This window comes from Agelaius tricolor, unplaced genomic scaffold (genome assembly GCF_023055355.1).
Source record: "Agelaius tricolor isolate 1412-34295 unplaced genomic scaffold, bAgeTri1.0.p SCAF_28, whole genome shotgun sequence".
NCBI classification, from domain to species: domain Eukaryota; kingdom Metazoa; phylum Chordata; class Aves; order Passeriformes; family Icteridae; genus Agelaius; species Agelaius tricolor.
In genome coordinates this window covers 2,566,303-2,587,767 of record NW_027269288.1, presented here as the reverse complement: position 1 = coordinate 2,587,767, position 21,465 = coordinate 2,566,303, and the positions used below count along the sequence as shown (strand labels likewise).

At 54.1% G+C, this 21,465-nt stretch overlaps 1 protein-coding gene across 8 annotated transcripts in view; it reads right to left on the bottom strand.

The window, feature by feature from the left end:
- Nucleotides 1-4,887: 4,887 nt before the first annotated feature.
- The window catches only part of UBR4 (ubiquitin protein ligase E3 component n-recognin 4), a 94,429-nt gene continuing 77,851 nt past the window's right edge, over nt 4,888-21,465 (bottom strand). For 5 of the 8 annotated variants that reach the window (XM_071449195.1, XM_071449198.1, XM_071449199.1 and 2 more), the window contains 12 exons: nt 20,703-20,893; nt 20,235-20,408; nt 19,647-19,746; nt 18,618-18,836; nt 18,262-18,375; nt 16,782-16,924; nt 16,389-16,514; nt 15,177-15,371; nt 13,019-13,243; nt 6,920-7,010; nt 5,947-6,109; nt 4,888-5,308 (listed from right to left, as the gene is read on the bottom strand). In XM_071449195.1, the coding sequence (XP_071305296.1) occupies nt 5,244-5,308; nt 5,947-6,109; nt 6,920-7,010; nt 13,019-13,243; nt 15,177-15,371; nt 16,389-16,514; nt 16,782-16,924; nt 18,262-18,375; nt 18,618-18,836; nt 19,647-19,746; nt 20,235-20,408; nt 20,703-20,893 (1,806 nt within the window). In that variant the 3' untranslated portion in view covers nt 4,888-5,243. Of the gene's footprint in view, nt 5,309-5,946; nt 6,110-6,919; nt 7,011-13,018; nt 13,244-15,084; nt 15,372-16,388; nt 16,515-16,781; nt 16,925-18,261; nt 18,376-18,617; nt 18,837-19,646; nt 19,747-20,234; nt 20,409-20,702; nt 20,894-21,465 lie in introns of those variants that run through there. The other 3 variants (XM_071449197.1, XR_011682660.1, XR_011682661.1) reach the window with 3 other exon arrangements.

Sequence of the window (21,465 nt, the reverse complement as noted above, 5' to 3'; positions counted from 1 at the left end):
ATTGCCCCTGTGGGGTGGCTGGAGGGGATGGAGCAGCCCCAGGAGAGGCAGAGCTGGGCTCTCTCCCCATTCCCACCTCTCCTGCAGCTCCAGGGACATTTGTGGGTCCCCCAGGGCCTGGAGGGCTGCACCAGCCTTGGCTGGGCTCTCCCACAGCCCCATGATTCACCCACTCAGGGTTTGAGTTTCCCAAGGGAAGGGACCAGGCTGAGGCAGGCTGAGGAGTGCCAGGGTGGGGATTCCTTTCCTCCTTTCCAGAAGGAAAACTCTGATTTTTGGAGCATTGTGAGGTCCTGATGCTCCCAGAGGGAAGGGAAGGGGCAGGAGAGCTCTGCAGCATCCAAGAGTGAGGATCAGGGAGCAGGAATGCTCTGATCCCTCCTGGGCTCTGTGGCAGCAGCGGGAGAAAATCCCTGTGGGACAGGAGGGAGGCTGCAATTCCCACTCCACACCTGGGACCTGCAGGAACAGGGCCTGGCTGCAGGAACAGCACTGAGCACGGGAGGATCCTGCTCAAGAAAGGCTCAACAAGCACCAGGAAAACAAAATCTTCCCAGAGGCACATCCAGAGCTCCTCACACACCCCAAAACCTCTTTGGGGGCAATGCCTGAAGGTCCCCAACCTGCCTGGGGTTAAAGCACAGCACAGGGGCTTCCCCTCCATGTGTCCTTTGTACCATTTGATGGAGAATTTTGCCCAAAAGCATCTTCTCCTGCTGAGCCATTCCCCTTTGGGAGAGGAGGGGGATCCCAGGGTTTGGATAAAGGGCTGGAGCTGGTTCCTCCCCAGCTGCTGATGTGAAGGGTTGGGATCAATCCTGCAAAGGTGTCTGCAAACAGGGATTTAACCATTATTTTTTTCCCTCCTGGAAAGAAGGGAGTGACCATTCCTGGAGGCTCAGGTGGCTGCCCCTGGCTTTTCCCATCAGCTTGGAGAGCCAGGGGTGACATCCCTGAGGTGATTTTGTCCTCAATGCACCCAAGACCCTTTTCCAGCCCTCCTGGTGAGCTCAGAGCTTGTTTTTCCCTGGATCCTTGATCCCTCACACCTGAGCTGTGACTCACCCCCACCTGGATGGGAACATGGCCGTGCAGCAAACGAGTCAAGGCCAATCCTGATTTTCTTACCAGGGAACAGAAACGTGACCAGGGGTGGCTCCTACCCAGCCTCAGGACGTCCCTGGGTGCTTTGGGAGCCTCCTGGGGCTGCAGGGCAGCTCCAAACCTGCCTGGTCACACCAGGAGTGAATTCAGGAGCCTGGACTTGGTGGGTTTGGGCTCCTTTCTGTCACTCAGTGCCTGGAGGGTCCCTGGGCTGTGACCTGAGCAGGATCCAGCCCTGGGCTGGCCCAAAGGCCGGGAGGGAGCCCTGCAGGATTCCCCCTGCAGGATTCCCTGTGTGCACCCAGGGCCTGCAGGCTCCTGCAGCATGGCCAGATCATCAACCCTGCAGAACCTGGAGGAAAATGTGGGATTCCATCCAGCTCTGGGGCACTGCAGCCCCAGGATGTCCCCACCACGTCCCTCCAGGCTCCACCACGGTCTTGCCATGTCCTGGAAGGTGCCACAGACTCAGGTCCAGGGAGGAAATTCCTTTTTCTCCACTGGGAAAAGTGCAGGGAATGCTCTGTGGCACTGGAGCGCTGCAGCTGGCTGTGTTTATGGGCAGCAGCTCCAGCCCTGCTCATCTGAAAACATTTCTGGGGAATTGCAGAGACAAAGCAGGAGAGTTTGGTGGGCAGAGGAGCAGGGAAGGGCCCTGAGCTGAGCTGGGAAAGGGAATTCCAGGGCAGGAGCAGCACAGAACAGCCAGGGGAGGTCAGGGCTCTGTGGCACCTGCAGCAGCTGGGGGGACAGCAGGTCCCTGCTCTCCCCAGGTTTAATTAATCCCCACATTAATTAAATCCTGGAGCCCAACCCAGTGCAGGGATGTCAGAAATTCGGGGAGCTCCTGCCCACAGTCAGGTTCAAAGCAATCCCACAGCTCACCCAGCCTCTCCTGCATCACAAAGGGCTTCTTTCCCCCAGATAATGTCTTTGGCAAATAAATTAATATTTTTGGAGAGCGGGTTGACTCTGTTGTTCAGCTCATGGTTCAGCTCATCACTTTGAGTAATTTCATCCATTCTGAGGCATCTCCCCTCAGTCTTCTCATTCTTAATTTAAGTAACAAACTCCCCTAAGTCTTTGCTGACCTCCAGCCCCAGCCCAGGGGATTTTGGAGCCTGGAGCTCTTTGCCTTCGTGCAGCACTGAGAACTTTGGAGCCTCTCTGTGTGGCCTGGACCAGCTGAACTTTCCAAAGCACTTCCCTTTTGTTCTTGTCCCTCCCCACCTCTGCTGGGGTCGTTATTGTCACCCTCAGTCCCTCCCAGGCCCATCTGCTCCCCAGCACTGTCAGGATGTTCCCACCTTCTCTTCAGCCCTGGCTTGTCCCTAAACCACAGCCCTGGGCAGGGAGCCACTGCTTGCAGCTCCTTTATTTTCCAAAATCCATCTCTGGGCCTCTGCAGAGCACCCAGGACAGCTCTGGGGAGCTGCTGCAAGAAATTTCAAAGCTCCCTCTGAGGTGCCACCTCCTCAGTGTCCCTGATGCTGAGCAGGGCCCAGGTTGTGCTGCTGGCAGCCCCGAGGATCTGCCCCAGCCGAGGGGAGGAGCCCAAGGTTCCCCTGCCAGGAGCCCCAGCAGCTCCTGAATCTGCTTTGACAGGAGATCAGGGCCAGCACAAGTGGGGCACAGCATCATTCCCAGCAGCATTCCCAGCAGGATTCCCTGCAGCATTCCCAGCAGGATTCCCAGCAGAATTCCCAGCAGGATTCCCAGCAGGATTCCCAGCAGCATTCCCAGCAGCATTCCCAGCAGCATTCCCAGCTCAGCTGTGCTGCCCAAGGGAGCCAGGCTGCCCTGGCAGGGCTGGGGGCACCCCCAGGCTGTGGCTGCAGGGCACCAGAGCTGCTTTGGCCAGCAAAGGGCCTGAGCAGGGCAGGGAGGCAGCCCTGGTGCTCCTGCAGCTCCCACACCTTCCCCAGCCTGGCCACAAATGGCAAAGCCAGAACACGGTGGGGGCTCAGCCCTGGCCCTGCTGAGAGCCTTGAGCAGCCCAGCCCCACAGCCCTGGGGGGCTCTGGGGAGCTGCTCCCAGCACTGGGGCACCTCTGGCAGGGCTGGGGGGTTGGCACTGCCCAGGCTGCCCCAGTGACTCTGCAGCCACCCTGAGCAGCCCAGCTGCAGCTTGGAGCAGGTTCTGTTGGCTCTGCAGGGCTCCCACGGAGCTGTGCCTGCTCTCTGATGTGGTTCCAGGGCAGCAGAGGTGCAGGGCTGCTGCTCCAAGGAGCCAACTCCAGAGCAGCCCCTCCTGCACCTCCCAGGGCCAGGCAGAGGCACCAGCCCAGCCCCAGCCCCTGTGGGGCACCCAGCAAAGCCCCCGGGGCAGCTCCTGCCCAGCCCCAGCCCCTGTGGGGCACCCAGCAAAGCCCCCGGGGCAGCTCCTGCCCAGCCCCAGCCCCTGTGGGGCACCCAGCAAAGCCCCTGGGGCAGCTCCTGCCCAGCCCCAGCCCCTGTGGGGCACCCAGCAAAGCCCCTGGGCAGCTCCTGCCCAGCCCCAGCCCCTGTGGGGCACCCAGCAAAGCCCCTGGGCAGCTCCTGCCCAGCCCCAGCCCCTGTGGGGCACCCAGCAAAGCCCCTGGGGCAGGTCCTGCCCAGCCCCTCCCCAGCAGCAGCTGCAGCTGCCAGGAGTGACCCCAGCCCAGAGGTGAGAACACAAACACTGCACCTTCACCCCTCTGCTAATTGCCAATCCAGCACTAACACCAGGCACCAAAGGGCTGGGGAGTTATTCAGCCTCTCAATTATTATTATTATTATTATTATTATTGTTATTTCTGGGCTGGGACTGTGCTGGGGAATTCAAGTTCAAACAGAGACGAGGAAGCCAGGGAAGCTTTATTAGATTCCAGCCTCACCAGGTGTCAGCAGAACTGAGCCAGGGGAGGCTCCAGCATGCACAGGTGGGGAGCAGGGCTGGGGCAGAGCTGGGCTGGGCATGCAGGGGGGCAGTGCAGGGCCCAGGGGGGCTGTGCAGGGCCCTGGGGCTGCCCTGGCTGGAGCTGAAGGGTTCCCAGAGAGGGGACAGGGATGGGAGCAGCCCCCAGAGAGGGGACATCCATCAGAGGCACAGAGAGCTCTGGATCCAGCCTGGGAGGGAGCCAGGACAGGCCCTGGACACTCCATGGAGGGGACACAGAGCTGGGGACAGGAGGGGAGGTTTGGGAAGGGAAGGTTTGGGAAGGGATGGGAAGGGAAAAGAGAAGGGATGGGATGGGATGGGATGGGATGGGATGGGATGGGATGGGATGGGATGGGAAGGGATGGGATGGGATGGGATGGGATGGGATGGGAAGGGAAGGGAAGGGATGGGATGGGATGGGATGGGATGGGATGGGAAGGGAAGGGATGGGATGGGAAGGGAAGGGAAGGTTTGGGATGGGATGGGATGGGATGGGATGGGATGGGAAGGTTTGGGATGGGATGGGATGGGATGGGATGGGATGGGATGGGATGGGATGGGATGGGATGGGATGGGAAGGTTTGGGATGGGATGGGATGGGAAGGGAAGGGAAGGGAAGGGAAGGGAAGGGAAGGGAAGGGAAGGGAAGGGAAGGGAAGGGAAGGGATGGGAAGGTTTGGGATGGGAAGGTTTGGGATGGGATGTTGTCCTTGCAGACCCCCAAGGCCCCAGCCCCTGCCAGGGCAGCAGGCAGTGCCCAGCTGCTCCCTGGGGCTCCCTGAGCAGGCCCAGGGCTGGAGAGAGCAGCAGCTCTGGAAGGAAATGTGAGAACACCTCGGCACTGAGGCTCCTGCCTGGTTCAAGCACTAGTCAGGCCCAGCTTACCCATTTGTTCTGTTTATTTAACTTCAAAGAGGTGCACACTAAAGCATTAGGATTTACTGGTTTGGATTCCTCTCTGTACAAGTTCTTTCAAACAGCTTGAATGCACAAGGCTTTACAGATAGAAGCGCTGAAACACAAATTTCTAAATTTCAAATCACTCCATGAAGAAAAATTGTAGAAAATAAAAAACAAAACAAAACAAAACAAAAAAAAAAAGGAAAACAAAACAAAAAATATTCCAACAAAAAACTGCAGCACTCCTTGGGAAAGGGACAGACTGCACGAGGAGGGACACAGAGGGGTGGAAGGCAAGCAGTGGAGGCTCTGCCCAAAGCTTCTCCGTGCTGGCAGCTCAGGGGATGGAGTTCAGGAGGTCCTTGAGGAAGCTGTCGGGATCATTGATTTCTGACAAGAGTCCTTTGAACAGAAGAAGGCAAGAGAGAAGAATCAGCCCCTGTTTGTCCTGCCCAGGGGGATTTGTGCTGGGCCATGTGTGAGCCACTGACAGCTGCAGGGTTATTTTAGGGCTGGACACGAGCAGGGCAAACCCTGCTGGCTGCACGTGCAGGAGGGACTGAAATGTGAATTTAATCAAACACTAAATCCACATGGAGCTGCTGCTGGGCTCCCCAGCTCTGCTCCCTGTGCTGGGCAGTGAGAGACTGGCCTGGGGCAGATTTTGAGAGAGGAAAGAGCAGTTCCAGCTCCCCTGCAGGTTTTGAGCATCTCCTGACTCCTGGAGGTACCAAAATCCTCAGGGAGCAGCTCTGGCTGCACCCACCTGCTGCAGGTCCCATCTGCTCACCAGCCCTCAACCACAGACCCCCAAACCACCCTCCAGCTGTGCTACAGCTGTTTCACAGGGCAGGGGGAGGCTTTCCTGCCTGGGGCTGCTCAGGTGTGTGTCCCAGCAGTCTGGGGCCAGCCCAGGCTGGGCAGTGCCAAGCCCTCCTCTCCCTGTCCCCTCCCCAGGAGCTGCAGCAGTGTCAGGAATGCTGCTGGCTCCAGTCACCAGCTGCACAAGGCAGCCTATAAAAGGGCAAGCAAACACTCACCAGCCACATCCAAAAACTCAGAAAACGTTTCCACTGGCATGAATTCCTCCTGGAAGGTTTTCAGGGCCTTGTCTGCAGCCTCGTGGATTGGCATGTCATTGTGTCGGATGAACTCAGCCAGAGAGAAGGACCAGCCTCCCTCTGTGTTACTGGTAGGCACCTTCTGACAGGGGACAAACACACCAAATCAGGCCAAAAAGAATGATTTAATTAAAAAATAAATTACTGCAAACCCTGGTGCCTTCTCCCATTGCTCCTGGATTTCCATCCCTGCCTCCTGCAAACAACCAAGAGAGGAAGGAATTCCCTGACTGCAGCTTCATGATCCTTTTTTGCACGATGAAACAAGGTCCCAGGCATTCTCTCACCCTCAGCACTGAACCCTCTCTGGAAGCTGCAGGTTTCTTTCTGCCCCTGGCCCCTTCCTCACCCAACCATTTCCCTGGCACAGCCTGGAATGTCCTTCCTTCCATCAACAATGAGCAGGAAAAGTAAGCAAATACACAACACAGGAGTGCTGCCAGCTGGAGAAGTCTCTCAATTCTTCAGCTACTGCAAGGGCTGCAATGAGCACAGGCAGCTTCTTGTGGCCTTTCTGCTTTTACAAGGGGCAGAAGAAAAAAAGAAGGAAAAATCCTTCCCTGTGAGGGTAGGCAGGCCCTGGCACAGGTGCCCAGAGCAGCTGGGGCTGCCCCTGGATCCCTGGCAGTGTCCAAGGCCAGGCTGGATGGGCTTGGAGCAGCCTGGGACACTGGAAGGTGTCCCTGCCATGGCAGGGGTGGAATGGGATGAGCTTTAAGGCCCCTCCACACCCAAACCATCTTGGGATCCTGTGAAGTTTCATTTCCAAGGACCTTGGAGAGAGGGGTTTCAAATTTTGATTTCTATTTCAAACTCATGGCATGGCTCAGGTAGGAAAGCTGAAGTGGGGCTGAGCTGGAGGTGTGCAGAGGACCTGCAGTGCTCTCCTTACCTTGAACATGTTGTAGATGAGATCCACGAGGGCCCAGAAGAGCAGCCCCGAGCGGTACGTGGCGTATTCCTTCACTGCCTTGTCTGCCAGTCTGGGGAGGCAAAGCAGGCTCACTTAACCCCTCTGCCATGCTGGGGAACCCAGGGCATCCCTCTGGCTGCCCTGGAGGACTCCAGAGCCTGGCAGGGGGCTCAGAGACCTTGGCATGCAGTCAAAGACACCTTTGATTCTAACCCATGGAAACAATTATCAACTTTGTGTGAAGATGTACAAGCCACAAGGGTTTGAATAGAATGATAGTGAATTTGTCACAGGGTGGAAAAGTAGAATTTTGGGGTTTTTAGAATGGGGGTTCAGGAGGCAAGATGGAGGAATCTGGGTATGTCCTGTCCTTCTTCTTGTCCTCCATCTTCTGCTGTGATGGTGACACTATTTGATTGGTTTAGAATAGAGACAGACTGTCTAACACAGGTGATAGGTATTGGAAAATTATTGTAAATAAAGTACACCTAATTCTCAGTATAAAAAGCCAACACCACCCCAAGGTGGTCAGTGTGCCACAAACTGACCTGCTGGACAGATCTCAGCAGGTCAGAGAAAGAATGGAACAGATGAGAGAAAATAAAGAACCTTGAAAAGCAGAGCCGAGGAATCTCGACTTCTTCTTCGAGCATGGGGCTGGGAAAAAAGAGACTTTCCAATACCTTGGGAGCCATTTCAGCAACACCAAACCCAACACCATGGGGCTTTGGAACCCCCTGATGGCAGCAGGAGCAGCCAGAGCCCAGCTGTGACAGCAGGGAGGGCTCTGAGAGGGCCTGGCTGGGTGCTCCTGCCCAGGAAACTTTGGGCACCTGGGGCTCTCTGGGCACCCCCTCTGCTCCAGGGAGCTCTGCAAGCCAAACCTCCTTCCATGGAGGAAAACGAGCACTGAGGGAACTGGAGGGCTGAGATACCCAGGAAATCAACAGCAGAGTGGGAAAAACAATGTACAGGCCTTGTTTGTGTGTTCACTGCTGGAGAACAGCAGATTCCTGAAGGAAAGACCAAATCCAGGGGGTATCAATGACAGAACAGCTTTGTGCTTCCAACTCATAAAAGCATTTCTGCAAGACTCTGAGGGAAATCTCTTGTCCTTGAAGAAATGGAGGAATTTCCATTTAATACATCCTTGGTTCTTCTCCTGCCAGGAAAGGACTTCTGGAAATGCAGCACCTGGGTTTGGAGCAGTAGGAATGCCCTAAAAGGTGCAGAGCTGTGCTGGGACAGCAGCTCCCAAAGTCTGCAGGATTAATCACAAACAGGTTCTGGCAAGGAGGAACCTCCTGCCAGCAGCTCTCATGGCTTTGGAATTTTTGTGCCTGTGCTCCTCAGGTACATCTGCCCCATCACGTGCTGCTTCCTGCTCAACACTCCAGAGCTTTGGAAAAATCAAAACCATTTTTTCTGCACCCAGGACCAGCTCAGCTGCTGCTGCTGTGAGTCAGCAACACAAACAGGGGCTCCCACTGCAACTGCCCCAGACTGGGCTTTTCTGGGGGAAAAATGAACATTTTGCTGCTCTTATTAAAAGACTCCACTTGTGTGTCTGTGCCCTTAAAACAGACATCTTAGTAGGTGGCAGCCTGCTCGGGCAGCTCAGCTTAATTATTTAAAGGAAAACCAATTAGTAAAGGTGACTAAATTTCCACGGGATGAAGAGAACTCCGAGCGAGGCTAATTCTGGCCTCCCAAATCCTGCAAGCCAGACTTTTCCTTTCATGTGAATGGGTTTGATCTAATTGCAGTCTGCTCCTTTAATTGAAAACTAAAAGGCCCTTGTGGGTTAGGGCTGGGAGTTACCTTCTGGAGCAGCTGCTCCATGGAGGAGCTGCTGGGTTTCACTCCTGCAGCTGGACAGGGACTGCCAGCACAAAGCCACACACTGGGCAGGCCTGGCTTGCAAAGGGAAGGGAAAACAATCAAAATGGTCTTTTCCTCCTAAATTCCAGAGGAAAGCTACACTAAAAAACATCTACAAGATTTTTTAGCCTGAATTTGTGGTTCAGTAACGATGAGCACTAAATTCAGTTCTTTGGGATCTGTAAATTATATTTACAAAATCCCAGAACTGGGATCCATTCTGGGAATTTCATCTTCGGTTTAAATAGGAAGTGTTACCAAAACAAGGGAGATGCTGATCATTCCCCCTGGTACCTGTGCTCCCACCCCTCCTGGCAGAGCCAGAAGCCCTTTTTGGCTCAATTCTCCCCAAATCTGTGACCCTGGCTGGCCCAGCTGAGGAGCTCCATGGGCACCTCCCCGTGGGGTGGGATTTGCTGCCTTGGGATGAGGGCATGGAGAGCCCTCCTGCCCTTCCCAGCATTTACAGGAGGTTTCAGATCAGCAGATCCTCAGCTTTTTAAGATGCACTGGGGTTCCTGCAGTGGTTCCTGTCCCTTTTTAAGATGCACTGGGGTTCCTGCAGTGGTTCCTGTCCCTTTTTAAGATGCACTGGGGTTCCTGCAGTGGTTCCTGTCCCTTGCTGAGATGCACTGGGGTTCCTGCAGTGGTTCCTGTCCCTTTTTAAGATGCACTGGGGTTCCTGCAGTGGTTCCTGTCCCTTTTTAAGATGCACTGGGGTTCCTGCAGTGGTTTCTGTCCTTTTTTAAGATGCACAGGTAGCAGTGAGTCCTTGGGTGTCCCCAGCCTCCATCCCAGAGCTCTGGGAATGGAGCTGCTCCCAGACAACACCCTGAACATGGAATGCTAATTTGAATGCTTTGCATGCAGACATTACCCTGGTGTCAGAGCCAGTGGCTTCCTCTCTGCCTCAGCCTACAAATTCAAGATATTGGCACTTATCTGCAGAGCCTTTCACCATCCATCACCCTCTTCCTGATTTTCCACAAGAATAAATAAGCCCAGAGCTTGGAAATCAGAATTGCCACATTGCTGTTTCTGAGAGGCTTTATCAGAGGGAGGCTTTGTGCTCCCTTAGTCTGCAGAGATTAAAGAAAGCCCTTGAATAAACCTTGACATAATTCCTGAGCGCTGTTTCTGAGTGTGCTCCCCTGAAATTCCAGACATTGGATGCTTTAGCTGGAAGTTCCTGGCTCTGCCTGTTCCAGTGTGCTTTTATTACAGCACCTGGGGAAGGAACAGAACATCCAGGGAGGTTTAAAAAGCAGCAAACTCACCCCAGGCTTAGCCCTGCCAGCCCAGGGGAAGAGCTGCACCCCTGAGGCTCCAGGACATGCCCTGGGTCTGTCAGAACCCCCAGGAAATGGGAAACAGGAGCCAGGGGAGGCTGAAAGCAGCACAGGGAGCAATGGAGGAGCCCTTTCAGGGCTCTCTGCCTTTTCCAAGAGCACTGGTTCATGCTGGGTTTGTGCAACTACAATGTAATGACTTTATCAAACACCTAATTACTGTCATCAGCATAAAAATGCCCTTTAAGGCGACTTAGAATAATAATGAATTGATTCCTAATTATGACAGCTATTTCAAATCATCCTTTCAGAAACTGGAATTCCCTTTCCCTCTCTGGAAATATTGTGCCTTTGTCAGGCAGGCACAGCCACTTATTCTTGTGCTTCAAGTGCCTGACAGCTGCTATTGATTTTTTTCTTTTTAAAAAGCAATGGCATTTGAGTTCTATTTCTATTTTTCTATTTGAGGGAGGCTGGAGCACTGATCAAAAGGGCCCAGAAGGAGCTTCTTTAGGGAGGCAAACAGGGATGAGGCACAGCTCAGCCAGCTCATGGCTGAGTGCTGAGGTGGGGGAGGAAGAAGGAAAAGCTTCATTTCCATGGATCAGCTGATTGATGCACTCCAGGGAACAGCCAGAATGAAATTCCTGCTCAGACCAGCCCTGGGGGGCATCTGCAGCCACTCAGGGCCAGGCTGGACAGGGCTGGGAGCAACCTGGGCTCTGGGGGTGTCCCTGGGCTCTGAGGGTGTCCCTGGGCTCTGCTGGCTGTCCCTGGGCTCTGGGGGTGTCCCTGGGCTGTGCTGGGTGTCCCTGGGCTCTGAGGGTGTCCCTGGGCTCTGCTGGCTGTCCCTGGGCTCTGCTGGCTGTCCCTGGGCTCTGGGGGTGTCCCTGGGCTCTGGGGCAGTCCCTGGGCTCTGGGGGTGTCCCTGGGCTCTGGGGGTGTCCCTGGGCTCTGCTGGGTGTCCCTGGGCTCTGCTGGCTGTCCCTGGGCTCTGGGGGTGTCCCTGGGCTCTGCTGGCTGTCCCTGGGCTCTGGGGGTGTCCCGGGGCTCTGCTGGCTGTCCCTGGGCTCTGGGGCAGTCCCTGGGCTGTGCTGGGTGTCCCTGGGCTGTGCTGGGTGTCCCTGGGCTCTGCTGGCTGTCCCTGGGCTCTGGGGGTGTCCCTGGGCTCTGCTGGCTGTCCCTGGGCTCTGGGGCAGTCCCTGGGCTGTGCTGGCTGTCCCTGGGCTCTGCTGGCTGTCCCTGGGCTCTGCTGGCTGTCCCTGGGCTCTGCTGGCTGTCCCTGGGCTCTGGGGGTGTCCCTGGGCTCTGCTGGCTGTCCCTGGGCTCTGCTGGCTGTCCCTGGGCTCTGCTGGCTGTCCCTGGGCTCTGCTGGCTGTCCCTGGGCTCTGCTGGCTGTCCCTGGGCTCTGGGGCTGTCCCTGGGCTCTGAGGGTGTCCCTGGGCTCTGGGGGTGTCCCTGGCCATGGCAGGGGGTGGCACTGGGAGGGTTTCAGGGTCCCTCCCAAGCCAAGCCAGGCTGGGATTGTGCAGCTCCACAACCCTGAGTGCAAAGGTTACTCAGAGGGGCCAACACCTGGTGTAAACTACACACACTCCATCGGCTGTGAGTGGGGCTGTGAGCAGGTGTGACAGTGACACGAGTGGGGGCTGACAGTGACACGAGCAAGTGTAATAGTGACACAAGTGGCTCTATGAAAGTAACACAAGTGGCTCTGTGACAGTGCCCCCAGTGGCTCTGTCAAAGTGACACAAGTGGCTCTCTGATGGTGACACAAGTGGCTCTGTGACAATGACAGGAGTGGGTGTGACAGTGGCACGAGTGGGTGTGACAGTGACATGAGTGGGTGTGACAGTGACCCCAGTGGCTCTGTGACAGTGACAAAAGCCCTGTGCCAGTGGCCCGTGGGGCTCTGTGACAGTGACACAAATGGGTGTGACAGTGACATGGCAGCTCTGTGACAGGAGCAGCTCTGTGACAGTGACACAAGCCCTGTGCCAGTGGCCTGTGGGGCTCTGTGACAGTGACATGAGTGGCTCTGTGACAGTGCCCCCAGTGGCTCTGTGACAGTGACCCCAATGGCTCTGTGACAGTGCCCCCAGTGGCTCTGTCTCAGTGACCCCAGTGGCCCTGTGACAGTGACACGAGTGGCTCTGTGACAGTGACCCCAGTAGCTCTGTGCCAGTGACCCCAGTGGCTCTGTGACAGTGACAGTGACCCCAGTGGCCCTGTGACAGTGACCCCAGTGGCTCTGTGCCTGTGACCCCAGTGGCTCTGTGCCTGTGACCCCAGTGGCTCTGTCTCAGTGACCCCAGTGGCCCTGTGACAGTGACACGAGTGGCTCTGTGACAGTGACCCCAGTGGCTCTGTGCCAGTGACCCCAGTAGCTCTGTGCCAGTGACCCCAGTGGCTCTGTGACAGTGACAGTGACCCAGTGGCCCTGTGCCTGTGCCCCCAGTGGCTCTGTGCCTGTGACCCCAGTGGCTCTGTGACAGTGCCCCCAGTGGCCCTGTGACAGTGACAGTGACCCCAGTGGCCCTGTGCCTGTGCCCCCAGTGGCTCTGTGCCTGTGACCCCAGTAGCTCTGTGCCAGTGCCCCCAGTGGCTCTGTGCCAGTGCCCACAATGGCTCAGTGACAGTGCCCCCAGTGGCTCAGTGACAGTGCCCCCAGTGGCTCTGTGACAGTGACAGTGACCCAGTGGCCCTGTGACAGTGCCCCCAGTTGCTCTGTGACAGTGCCCCCAGTGGCTCTGTGACAGTGACAGTGCCCCCAGTGGCTCTGTGACAGTGCCCCCAGTGGCTCTGTGACAGTGCCCCCAGTGGCTCTGTGACAGTGACAGTGCCCCCAGTGGCTCAGTGACAGTGCCCCCAGTGGCTCTGTGCCCATGCCCAGCCAGGAGGCACTGACCTGCTGGCCCCTCCCGGGGACACCACGCGTGCGTGGGCAGTGACGAGCAGGCGGCGCAGGATGTCCCCGCGGATGGCGCGCCAGCGCTCGGGGGGACACACGTGCAGGGCCAGCACGGTGTAGTAGTGGGGCCCGTCCACCTCGAAGGCGCTCTCCACCCACTTCTCGCGGGGCTGCTCCAGGAAGCTCTGCAGGTTCTTCTCCTCCCGCGAGGTCGCCCGGGTCCTGCAACACAGGAGGAGCCTCAGAGGCTGCTCAGCTCCAGGGGCTCAGCCTCTGCCCCCCAGCAGCCCTGGGTGCTGCCCAGGCACCCTGCACAGGCAGCCAGCTGGGCACCCCCAAATTCACCCCCTGGCTGAGGATCTGCCCCCCTGGGTACCACCAGCTTTTCTCAAATTCACCCCCTGGCTGAGGATCTGCCCCCCTGGGTACCACCAGCTTTTCCCAAATTCACACCCTGGCTGAGGATTTTCCCTCAGTGGGCACCACCAGCTTCCCCCAAATTCACCCCCTGGCTGAGGATTTTCCCCCAGTGGGCACCACCAGCTTCCCCCAAATTCACACCCTGTCTGAGGATTTGCTCCCAATGGACACCACCAGCTTTTCCCAAACTCATCCCTGGCTGAGATCTGCTCCCAGTGAAGCAAACACATTTTCCTTGGAGTTGTGGGTGGCACTAGAGGTTTGCCAAACAGCTACTATTGCCCCAGTGGAAGGTAACACCACTGTAGAGGTATTTTCCCCCTTTTTTGAGAAAAAGATGAGTGGTGCCAACTCCCATGGGACACCACATAGCCACTGCAGCTCCTGCAGCCACACCTGGATCCATTTATAAAATTCCTCTACTGCAAAAGCAACCCCTGGGAACATACAGGCCAAATTCAAACCCAAAAGACACTGCACATGACTGCCAGCTTATATAAATATTTTATCCTTTTCCTCCTTTCCCTCAGAGCTCCAGTGTCCCAGGAGTCCTGACAGCCCAGAACTGACAGTGGAAAGCACGTGTCACAGGAGACTTTGGGAAGTTGCATCACACTTTGCCACATCTGTGGCTCTACTGCAGCAGCAGAGGCTGCCAGCCAGGTCAGACCTGTGACTCTGAAGTGAGATAAACTCTCCCTATCAGGCACCAAGCAGCATCCCAGCAGATGAGGCTGTCAGGGCTGTGTGACCTTTTCATCTGCTAAAAGATGCAGCTGGGAGCCAAGTAGTAGCTCTTTATTTTCTCCATTTAATATTAAAAATTCTGTCTGGGAAGTACAGAAGACTTTTTTTCCATGTCTGCCCAGCGGGTTCTGGGCTCTGTGGTGCCAACAGCAACCTAACAAGATGAAACAAATAGTTCCATTTATTTGTCTCCCAAAGGATTGGGAAAACAATAGCACAGGGATCTGGAGATAGATATTAAAAACAAAAGAGAAATTGTATTACAGCCAAAACCTTGATTAGTTCCAGGCGGGAAAGTGAGAGGGATTTCACTGCACTGCATTTGGAGTGACCTTGGTGTGTATTTTAATATTTATACCCTCATCTAATTAGTATTACTTACTAATATTTAACTCCTCCAATAGAGGATATACATGGGCAGCCCATTTTTGCAGGATCAGAACCAGCTCATGTATTCCAAAGCATCTGGGTGCCCATGGATGTGGCCACACAGCCTCAGTGCAGTGCCAATACACTGCTGTTTATTGGCAAAAAAATAATAATGGTAACCCCCCCAAAAAATTAAAAATATCGGGAAAAGCTGGTGGACCTGAACCCTCCTCCAGGATGTCAAATCTGGAAACCAACCTGTGTTATTTGAACACTGAATAAAATTGTATCAGGGTTAAGTTTTCAACTAACAATTATTTCATCGCAGTGTCTCTTCTGCCTGCTCAGGAGAAAATTAAGCTGGCAGAGTTTCTTTAATGTAATAACCCTGTTGCTCACCCCAGAGGTAATAATTACATCTAGAATGGAAAGAGAAGCTAATTCCCAATTGCTTTTACTCAATAGGTTCCCTGTTATCCGGCATGTCCAGGCTTCACTCCCAACAATGCGAATCCTTAACAACCTACTTAGGATGCGCAACCCTCCCAAAACTTTATGTGATTTCCCATCTGTGCTGGCCCGTGCAGAGCTGGGGGAGGGTGGGAGGGGTGGCACTGACGTGTTGAGCACGTAGAGCACGGTGTGGATGATGTAGGGGATGAGGTGGATGTTGCTCTCGCGGCCGCCGCCCCCGGTGTCGATGCTGAACGACTGCTCCATGGCGAAGCGCAGGAACAGCAGCTTGATGTCGTGCACGTTCAGCTGGTACGTGGGCTCCCTCTGCCCCGTGCACTCCTGCAGGTACGTGTTGTGGCTGCAAAACACCAGGGGGCTTTCAGAGAGCTCCTCCTGCCACAGCACAGCCCCTCCTGCAGGTTTGTGTTGTGGCTGAAAATCAGCAGGGAGCTTGCAGAGAGCTGCTCCTGCCACAGCACAGCCCAGGAGCACAGCAAGCACGGCACAGAAACTCACAAAGGCAGCCCTGCTACCTTGGAGTAACCTCCCCAAAGGGAGGCTTTCAGCTCACTCTGGCAAATCCAATTCCATCTGCAGATATCTGTCCACACATCAATACTATTTTCCCATGCCCAGGACCTGGGATACAGCTCCTGGCTGAAATGGTTCCAGGATGCTGCCACTCTTGATTCCACAGAATCACAGAATGGTTTGGGTTGGGAGGAACATTAAGGATTATCCAGTCCCAACCCTTGCCATGGGCAGGGACACCTTCCACTGTCCCAGGTTGCTTCAAGTTCTGTCCAACCTGGCTTTGGACACTTCCAGGGATGGGACATCCATAACCTCTCTGGGCATCTTGTGCCAGTGCACATCCCTTCACAGGGAAGACTTTCTTCCCAATATCTGATCAAAACCTATCCCCTGTCAGGTTCAAAACTTCTAATGTGACATTACAAACCCAGCACAAGGTAAAGCAGAATCCTGACATCAGCATCTCCATCTGCTCCAGACAGGTGCCCAAGCACCTCAGTACCATCCAAGAGAAGTCTGGAAAACTACACCAGGGAATCCACTGGTGTCAGAAAGTTTCTTTTGTACAGTAGGGGCTCACTGGGCCACAAATGAATCAACGCTGCATCTTCAGGTGTGACTGGGGGCTAAGGAGGCTCTGAAATTATTTACATGAAGCCAAGGAGCAAACAGACACCTGCACTTTTTTAGGAGATTCACTCCTGATGGTAGAACCTGAAATGGCTCCGTTTCACCAAGATTCAGCTGCACCACCTCTGATCCCAAGATTTCAGGGGAGTGTGTGGCAAGGATCTGACTCACTCAGATGCAACCACCTGGGGAAGAACCTGCCTGTACTCACCGTGCCAAGCACGTGGCAAAAGCAGACTCTGGCACGTGGGGCCCCCACACTGGCAGGAGCCCATTGCACTTGGTGTTGGCATTTTGCAGGGCTGCACTCTCCCACTCCTCACGGCCCCGAGCAAGTCTGCACAAAGAGACAGAGCACACCAGGCAAGTCAGGAGGATGCAAGCTTTTGTCGAAGGAAACATCCCAAAAATGACAATTCCACAGCTTCTCTCAATGCTGGACCTGGCAGAGTCCAGGCCAGAGCAGTGTTAAAGCAAACCCTGATGGAGAAGCCCTGCAAAGTGATCAACAACCCAGCCCACCCAGAGTCCCACAGTGATCCCAAACCAGCTGGAAAGGCCTCCAGGCCAGGCTGTGGGGCTGTGTGGCTGTGGGCACACGTACCTGACAGCTGCCAGGTGGCAGTCATAGTGCACAATGTTGAAGTGGGACACGGTGCTGTAGCCCTGCTGCTTGCGGGGCTTGTTCTCAAACTCCTCGAGCGCCACGCGCTTGGTGAAGGTGTAAATCCCCAGCACCTTGGTGGGCTGCAAGGACACACAGCTGCCTTAGCAAGCACTCAGCTCTGCACAGGGCACATCTCTGCTCTTCCCACCCCACAGCTGCCTTAGCAAGCACTCAGCTCTGCACAGGGCACATCTCCTGCTCTTTCCACCCCACAGCTGCCTTAGCAAGCACTCAGCTCTGCACAGGGCACATCTCTGCTCTTTCCACCCCATAGCTGCCTTAGCAAGCACTCAGCTCTGCACAGGACACATCTCTGCTCTTTCCACCCCATAGCTGCCTTAGCAAGCACTCAGCTCTGCACAGGACACATCTCTGCTCTTCCCACCCCACAGCTGCCTTAGCAAGCACTCAGCTCTGCACAGGGCACATCTCTGCTCTTCCCACCCCACAGCTGCCTTAGCAAGCACTCAGCTCTGCACAGGACACATCTCTGCTCTTTCCACCCCACAGCTGCCTTAGCAAGCTCTGCAACTCATCTCCTGCTCTTTCCACACCACACTGAATTGAACCTCTCCCAGTCCCAACCTTATGGTATTCACATACTCTTTGAACAGAGAGAGACATTAATTCTCCCTCCCAAGATTTTTCCTGGGGAAGGCAGTGAGAAAGCTCAGGGAAAGAAGAAATCAATTCTTATCTTCACTTGCTGCATCTGTTGTTTGGCACATGTGGAATGTGTTATGCAGATTGTTTGCTGAAAAGGGATTTGTTAATTGGACACTGGTGATGGTTGTTTTGACTGATTGACCAATTAGGTCAAAGCTGTGTTGTGACTGTTGGAAAGGGTCACAGGTTGTTGTTTAGTATAGTTTAGTATAGTATTAGTATAGTATGTAGTATAATATAACATAGCTTAATAAAGCACTTGTTCAACCTTCTGAATCACAGAGTCAGGGCATGTTATTCCCCCTTTCAGGGTTCCTTGCATCAATATCGACCTCAAACGTAAACTGGTCCTGTGTTTTTCCAGCTTTCACTTTCCTTTCCCAGCCACCTCTGGAATTACTGATCTGAAGAACCAACCCTGAGACTTCCTGATCTTCCAGTGCCAGCACTTGTGCAACCAGCTACTGGCAAGTCCCCATAGGAGCTGAGGGCGCTGAAAATGTGTTTCCCTTCACCTGGAACTTCAATCTCCCATCACCATTACCTGGAACTCTCAGCTCTCACTACCTGGAACTCTTACCTCCCACGATCTGGAACTTTCAGCTCCCATGACCTGGACCTCTTAGCTCCTATGACCTGGAACTTTTAGCTCCCATGACCTGGAACTTTTAGCTCCCATGACCTGGACCTCTTAGCTCCCATGACCTGGAACTTTTAGCTCCCACTATGCAGAACTCTTAGCCCCCAGTACCTGGAACTTGTATCCCTCCCGGCAGATGCAGCAGGTCAGTCCTGGCTCCTCTATCAGCTCCTCCATTTGTTTGAGCAGTGCAGTCTTGGTCACCACCTGGCCCTTCTCGTTTGTCTGGAAGAGAGAAAAGCTCAAGCAGGTTAAAAACAATGACAAACCATGCCATGCCCACCACTGGCACTGGAATGCCCATCCCATCTCCCAGCAGCTCTGTTCCCTCCTGGCAGCACCAGGCAAACAGGAGGGCTGGAGCTCTGCAATATCCATCAATAAATCCCTTCACACACTTCCTGCTGAGGCAGCTTGAGCAGGGCAGGAAGGAAAACCCCTGAAGGAGCAGAGCACCCAGCCATTACCGTCATGCCCAGGGTGCCCAGGGCCTTCTGCCTCATGGCCATGGCCATCCTCTTCTTCTCGGCGCGCGTCTCCTTCCGCGCGGCGTCGATCTTCTTGTTCACCTCGGGGTGCTCCCTCAGAGCCTCCAGGAGGTTCTCTGCCAACGTCCCAATGCCTTCATCACTTGACACCTGCTCCAGTTTGTGCAGGTTGGAGATGGAGTCTGTTCCTATTAGCACCTGGGGGCATGGGAACACAGCACTGCTCAGGAGGAGGGGACTCAGGACAGTGACTGTCCCTGCTGATCCCAGGGCACAGCTGGGCAGAGCACTGAGCTACAACAACTGCTCCTTCTTTTTAATGCTCCTGGGCCCTAAAAACTGTGTGTAATTCTGGGGCAATTTGCCTCTCCACTGGTCATCACCAGCTCACATGGGGATGTCGGATAAAATGTTTATTTTGTGATAAGACATTGTATTGATGCCTTCAAACACCAACGATCACGTCCTGAGGAGCTTATCAATAATTACCTTCTCTTCACACTGTATGTCAATCTCACACCACACAGCAGGAGGAAATATTCAAATCAGAATCTCAGACTTTTCCAGATGATGCCTGAAGCTGCCCAGCAGAGGCTCAAGGCATCAAGACAAAGACACAGAGTCATGTTCCCAATATTGTCATGTGACACACAAAACTCAGAGGATGCTCTGCAAAGGCAGAACTTGCCCAGGGAATACCTGAACAGCTTCCATACCTATGCCTACTTTGAGATTTCCAACAGAATCAGCAATTCTTATAAGAATTTCACATTCTTATAAGAGGTAAGCCAAGGAGAACTGGATTTTCTCTCTGCTCTATCCCCCAAACAGAATTCCCTTTAGACTAGAACCAAAATCTTCCAGCAGAAAAAAGTTGTGAGCAAAACTGTTCCAGCTGTGATGAGGATGGCAAAACAAAACCCAAGAAGAATGAGTGTAGAACCAGGTCTTAGAGGAATTTCTGCTCAGCTGCAGCCCCAGAGCAGAGTGCCAGTGCCCTGGGCTCACCTGTGTTGCAGGGTGCTGCGTCGCCAGGCCTCGGAGCAGGCGCAGGATAAAAGGAAGTGCAGGTCGAGATAAGAACCTCTTCCATATGTCTGCATCCAAACTGCATGGAACACAAAAGGCAGCAGCTGAGGGAGTGTCCCAGACAGCAGCATGGCTCCAGGCTGCAGGGAACACTCCCTCCCTCCCTCCCCTGTGTCCCTGCTCAGCTCATTAATGAAGGGACGGTCACACTCCCACTCCCATGCTGTGCACAGCCACAGTGCCAGCTCTGAGCCTGGGGATTTGTGTTCATGAGTTGGCTACCAACAGCAAAAACTCTGTTGCTGTGCAACGGGAGGGAACAGGCAGGAAACACAAGGATTGAGATATCCAAGAAATCAGCTTGGATGGGTATCAAATGGGAAGATTTCAGGGTTTTTAGGTCATCCCTATATGTGCACTGCCTCACCAGACCTCTGCATCACAGCTCTGAATGCTCCTGAATGGGCACTTGTTCATGGATTTCTTGGGAGGTTGTGGTGATGGGATGAGGAGGATGTCCAGGGCAGTCACACACATTAACCACACACATTAAAGAGTGACTCTTACTTCTTTGCACTTGGAATGTGCTTTTTCATGTAATCCAGGGCATTCTGTGTAATCCCCTTCTGCAGGATGAGATCTTTCAGCTGATGGCCATTGCTGTTGTTCTTTATTCCTGCTGCTATTTTACAGAAGCAATCCAGGAAAACTTTATCATCTCCACTGTGCTCCTCATCATACCTGAACAAAGAAAAGAGATGGTAACTCTGCCTGTAATTCTAACTGAATGCTGTACCTGCCCCAGCTCAGAGACTCAGAAAAGCTATTCAGGCCCCTGTCATCTCAAAGTACTCTCTGAAGACCTATTCCTCAAGCTAGAGCTCACACTTTTATTTCAAAATTAGCCTGAAAGTGAAAGAAGAAATGAAGCTGAAGCCTGGCATTAGACTGGAGCAGCATCAATGAGGAGATGAAGGCAGGGACGTGTCAGTAGAAGCCATTTCAGGTGCTTTTAGCTGAGCTGTGCCAACGTACTTATCAAAGTTACAGTAGGGCTTGAAGCGATCCACCAGGATCTGCATCTTCTCCATCTCCCCGAAGGACAGGTAGGGGATGATGCGCAGCAGCCCCTGCAGCACGCTCAGGTTGGAGCGCACAAAGGTGCTGTTGATCTGGTCCAGCAGCATCACCAGCTGGTCCTTGTCCCCTGTGAGGAGGAGGTTGCCCTGTGAAGCAAAAGCAGCAGGATTTATATTCAATAAATTGACAAGAAAATTCTCACTCTGGGAGCTGGTGGGTTACTCCTGTTGTGAAGGGGTAGTCACTGATAAAAATAAAACTCAGTCTCGTCCCAGAGGTCTCGTGGAATGGCTGCACCAACCCCTCTAGCTGACACCTGGCTTATTCCACGTGCTGTTCAAGCATTTTCCAGCCAAAAGCCTAATAATTCCAACCCAAAGCACACCAGATTCCTGTTCACCCACAGCTTCAAAAGATGAGTGAGAAGCTCTTCTTGTTCTCAGTCTAGATGAGATACAGTTTTATTCTCAATTAGCTGGAAAATCAATCATGTTTTCAGCACATACAAAAACACTCCAAAAAACAAGGCCAAGCTGTGTCTTTTCTTGTCTCTCACTGGCCCATGGCCCAAAACAGGCAGGAAAGGATCCAAGCAGTGCCTAACAACCCTCACCCAACCATGCAAGACTCATCCTGACGCAGCCTCGCAGTGCTTTTGGTTCAGGGCCCTCCTTGAGCCCTTCCCCAAGGCCTGCTAAGACCTGCCAGAAGTGTAACG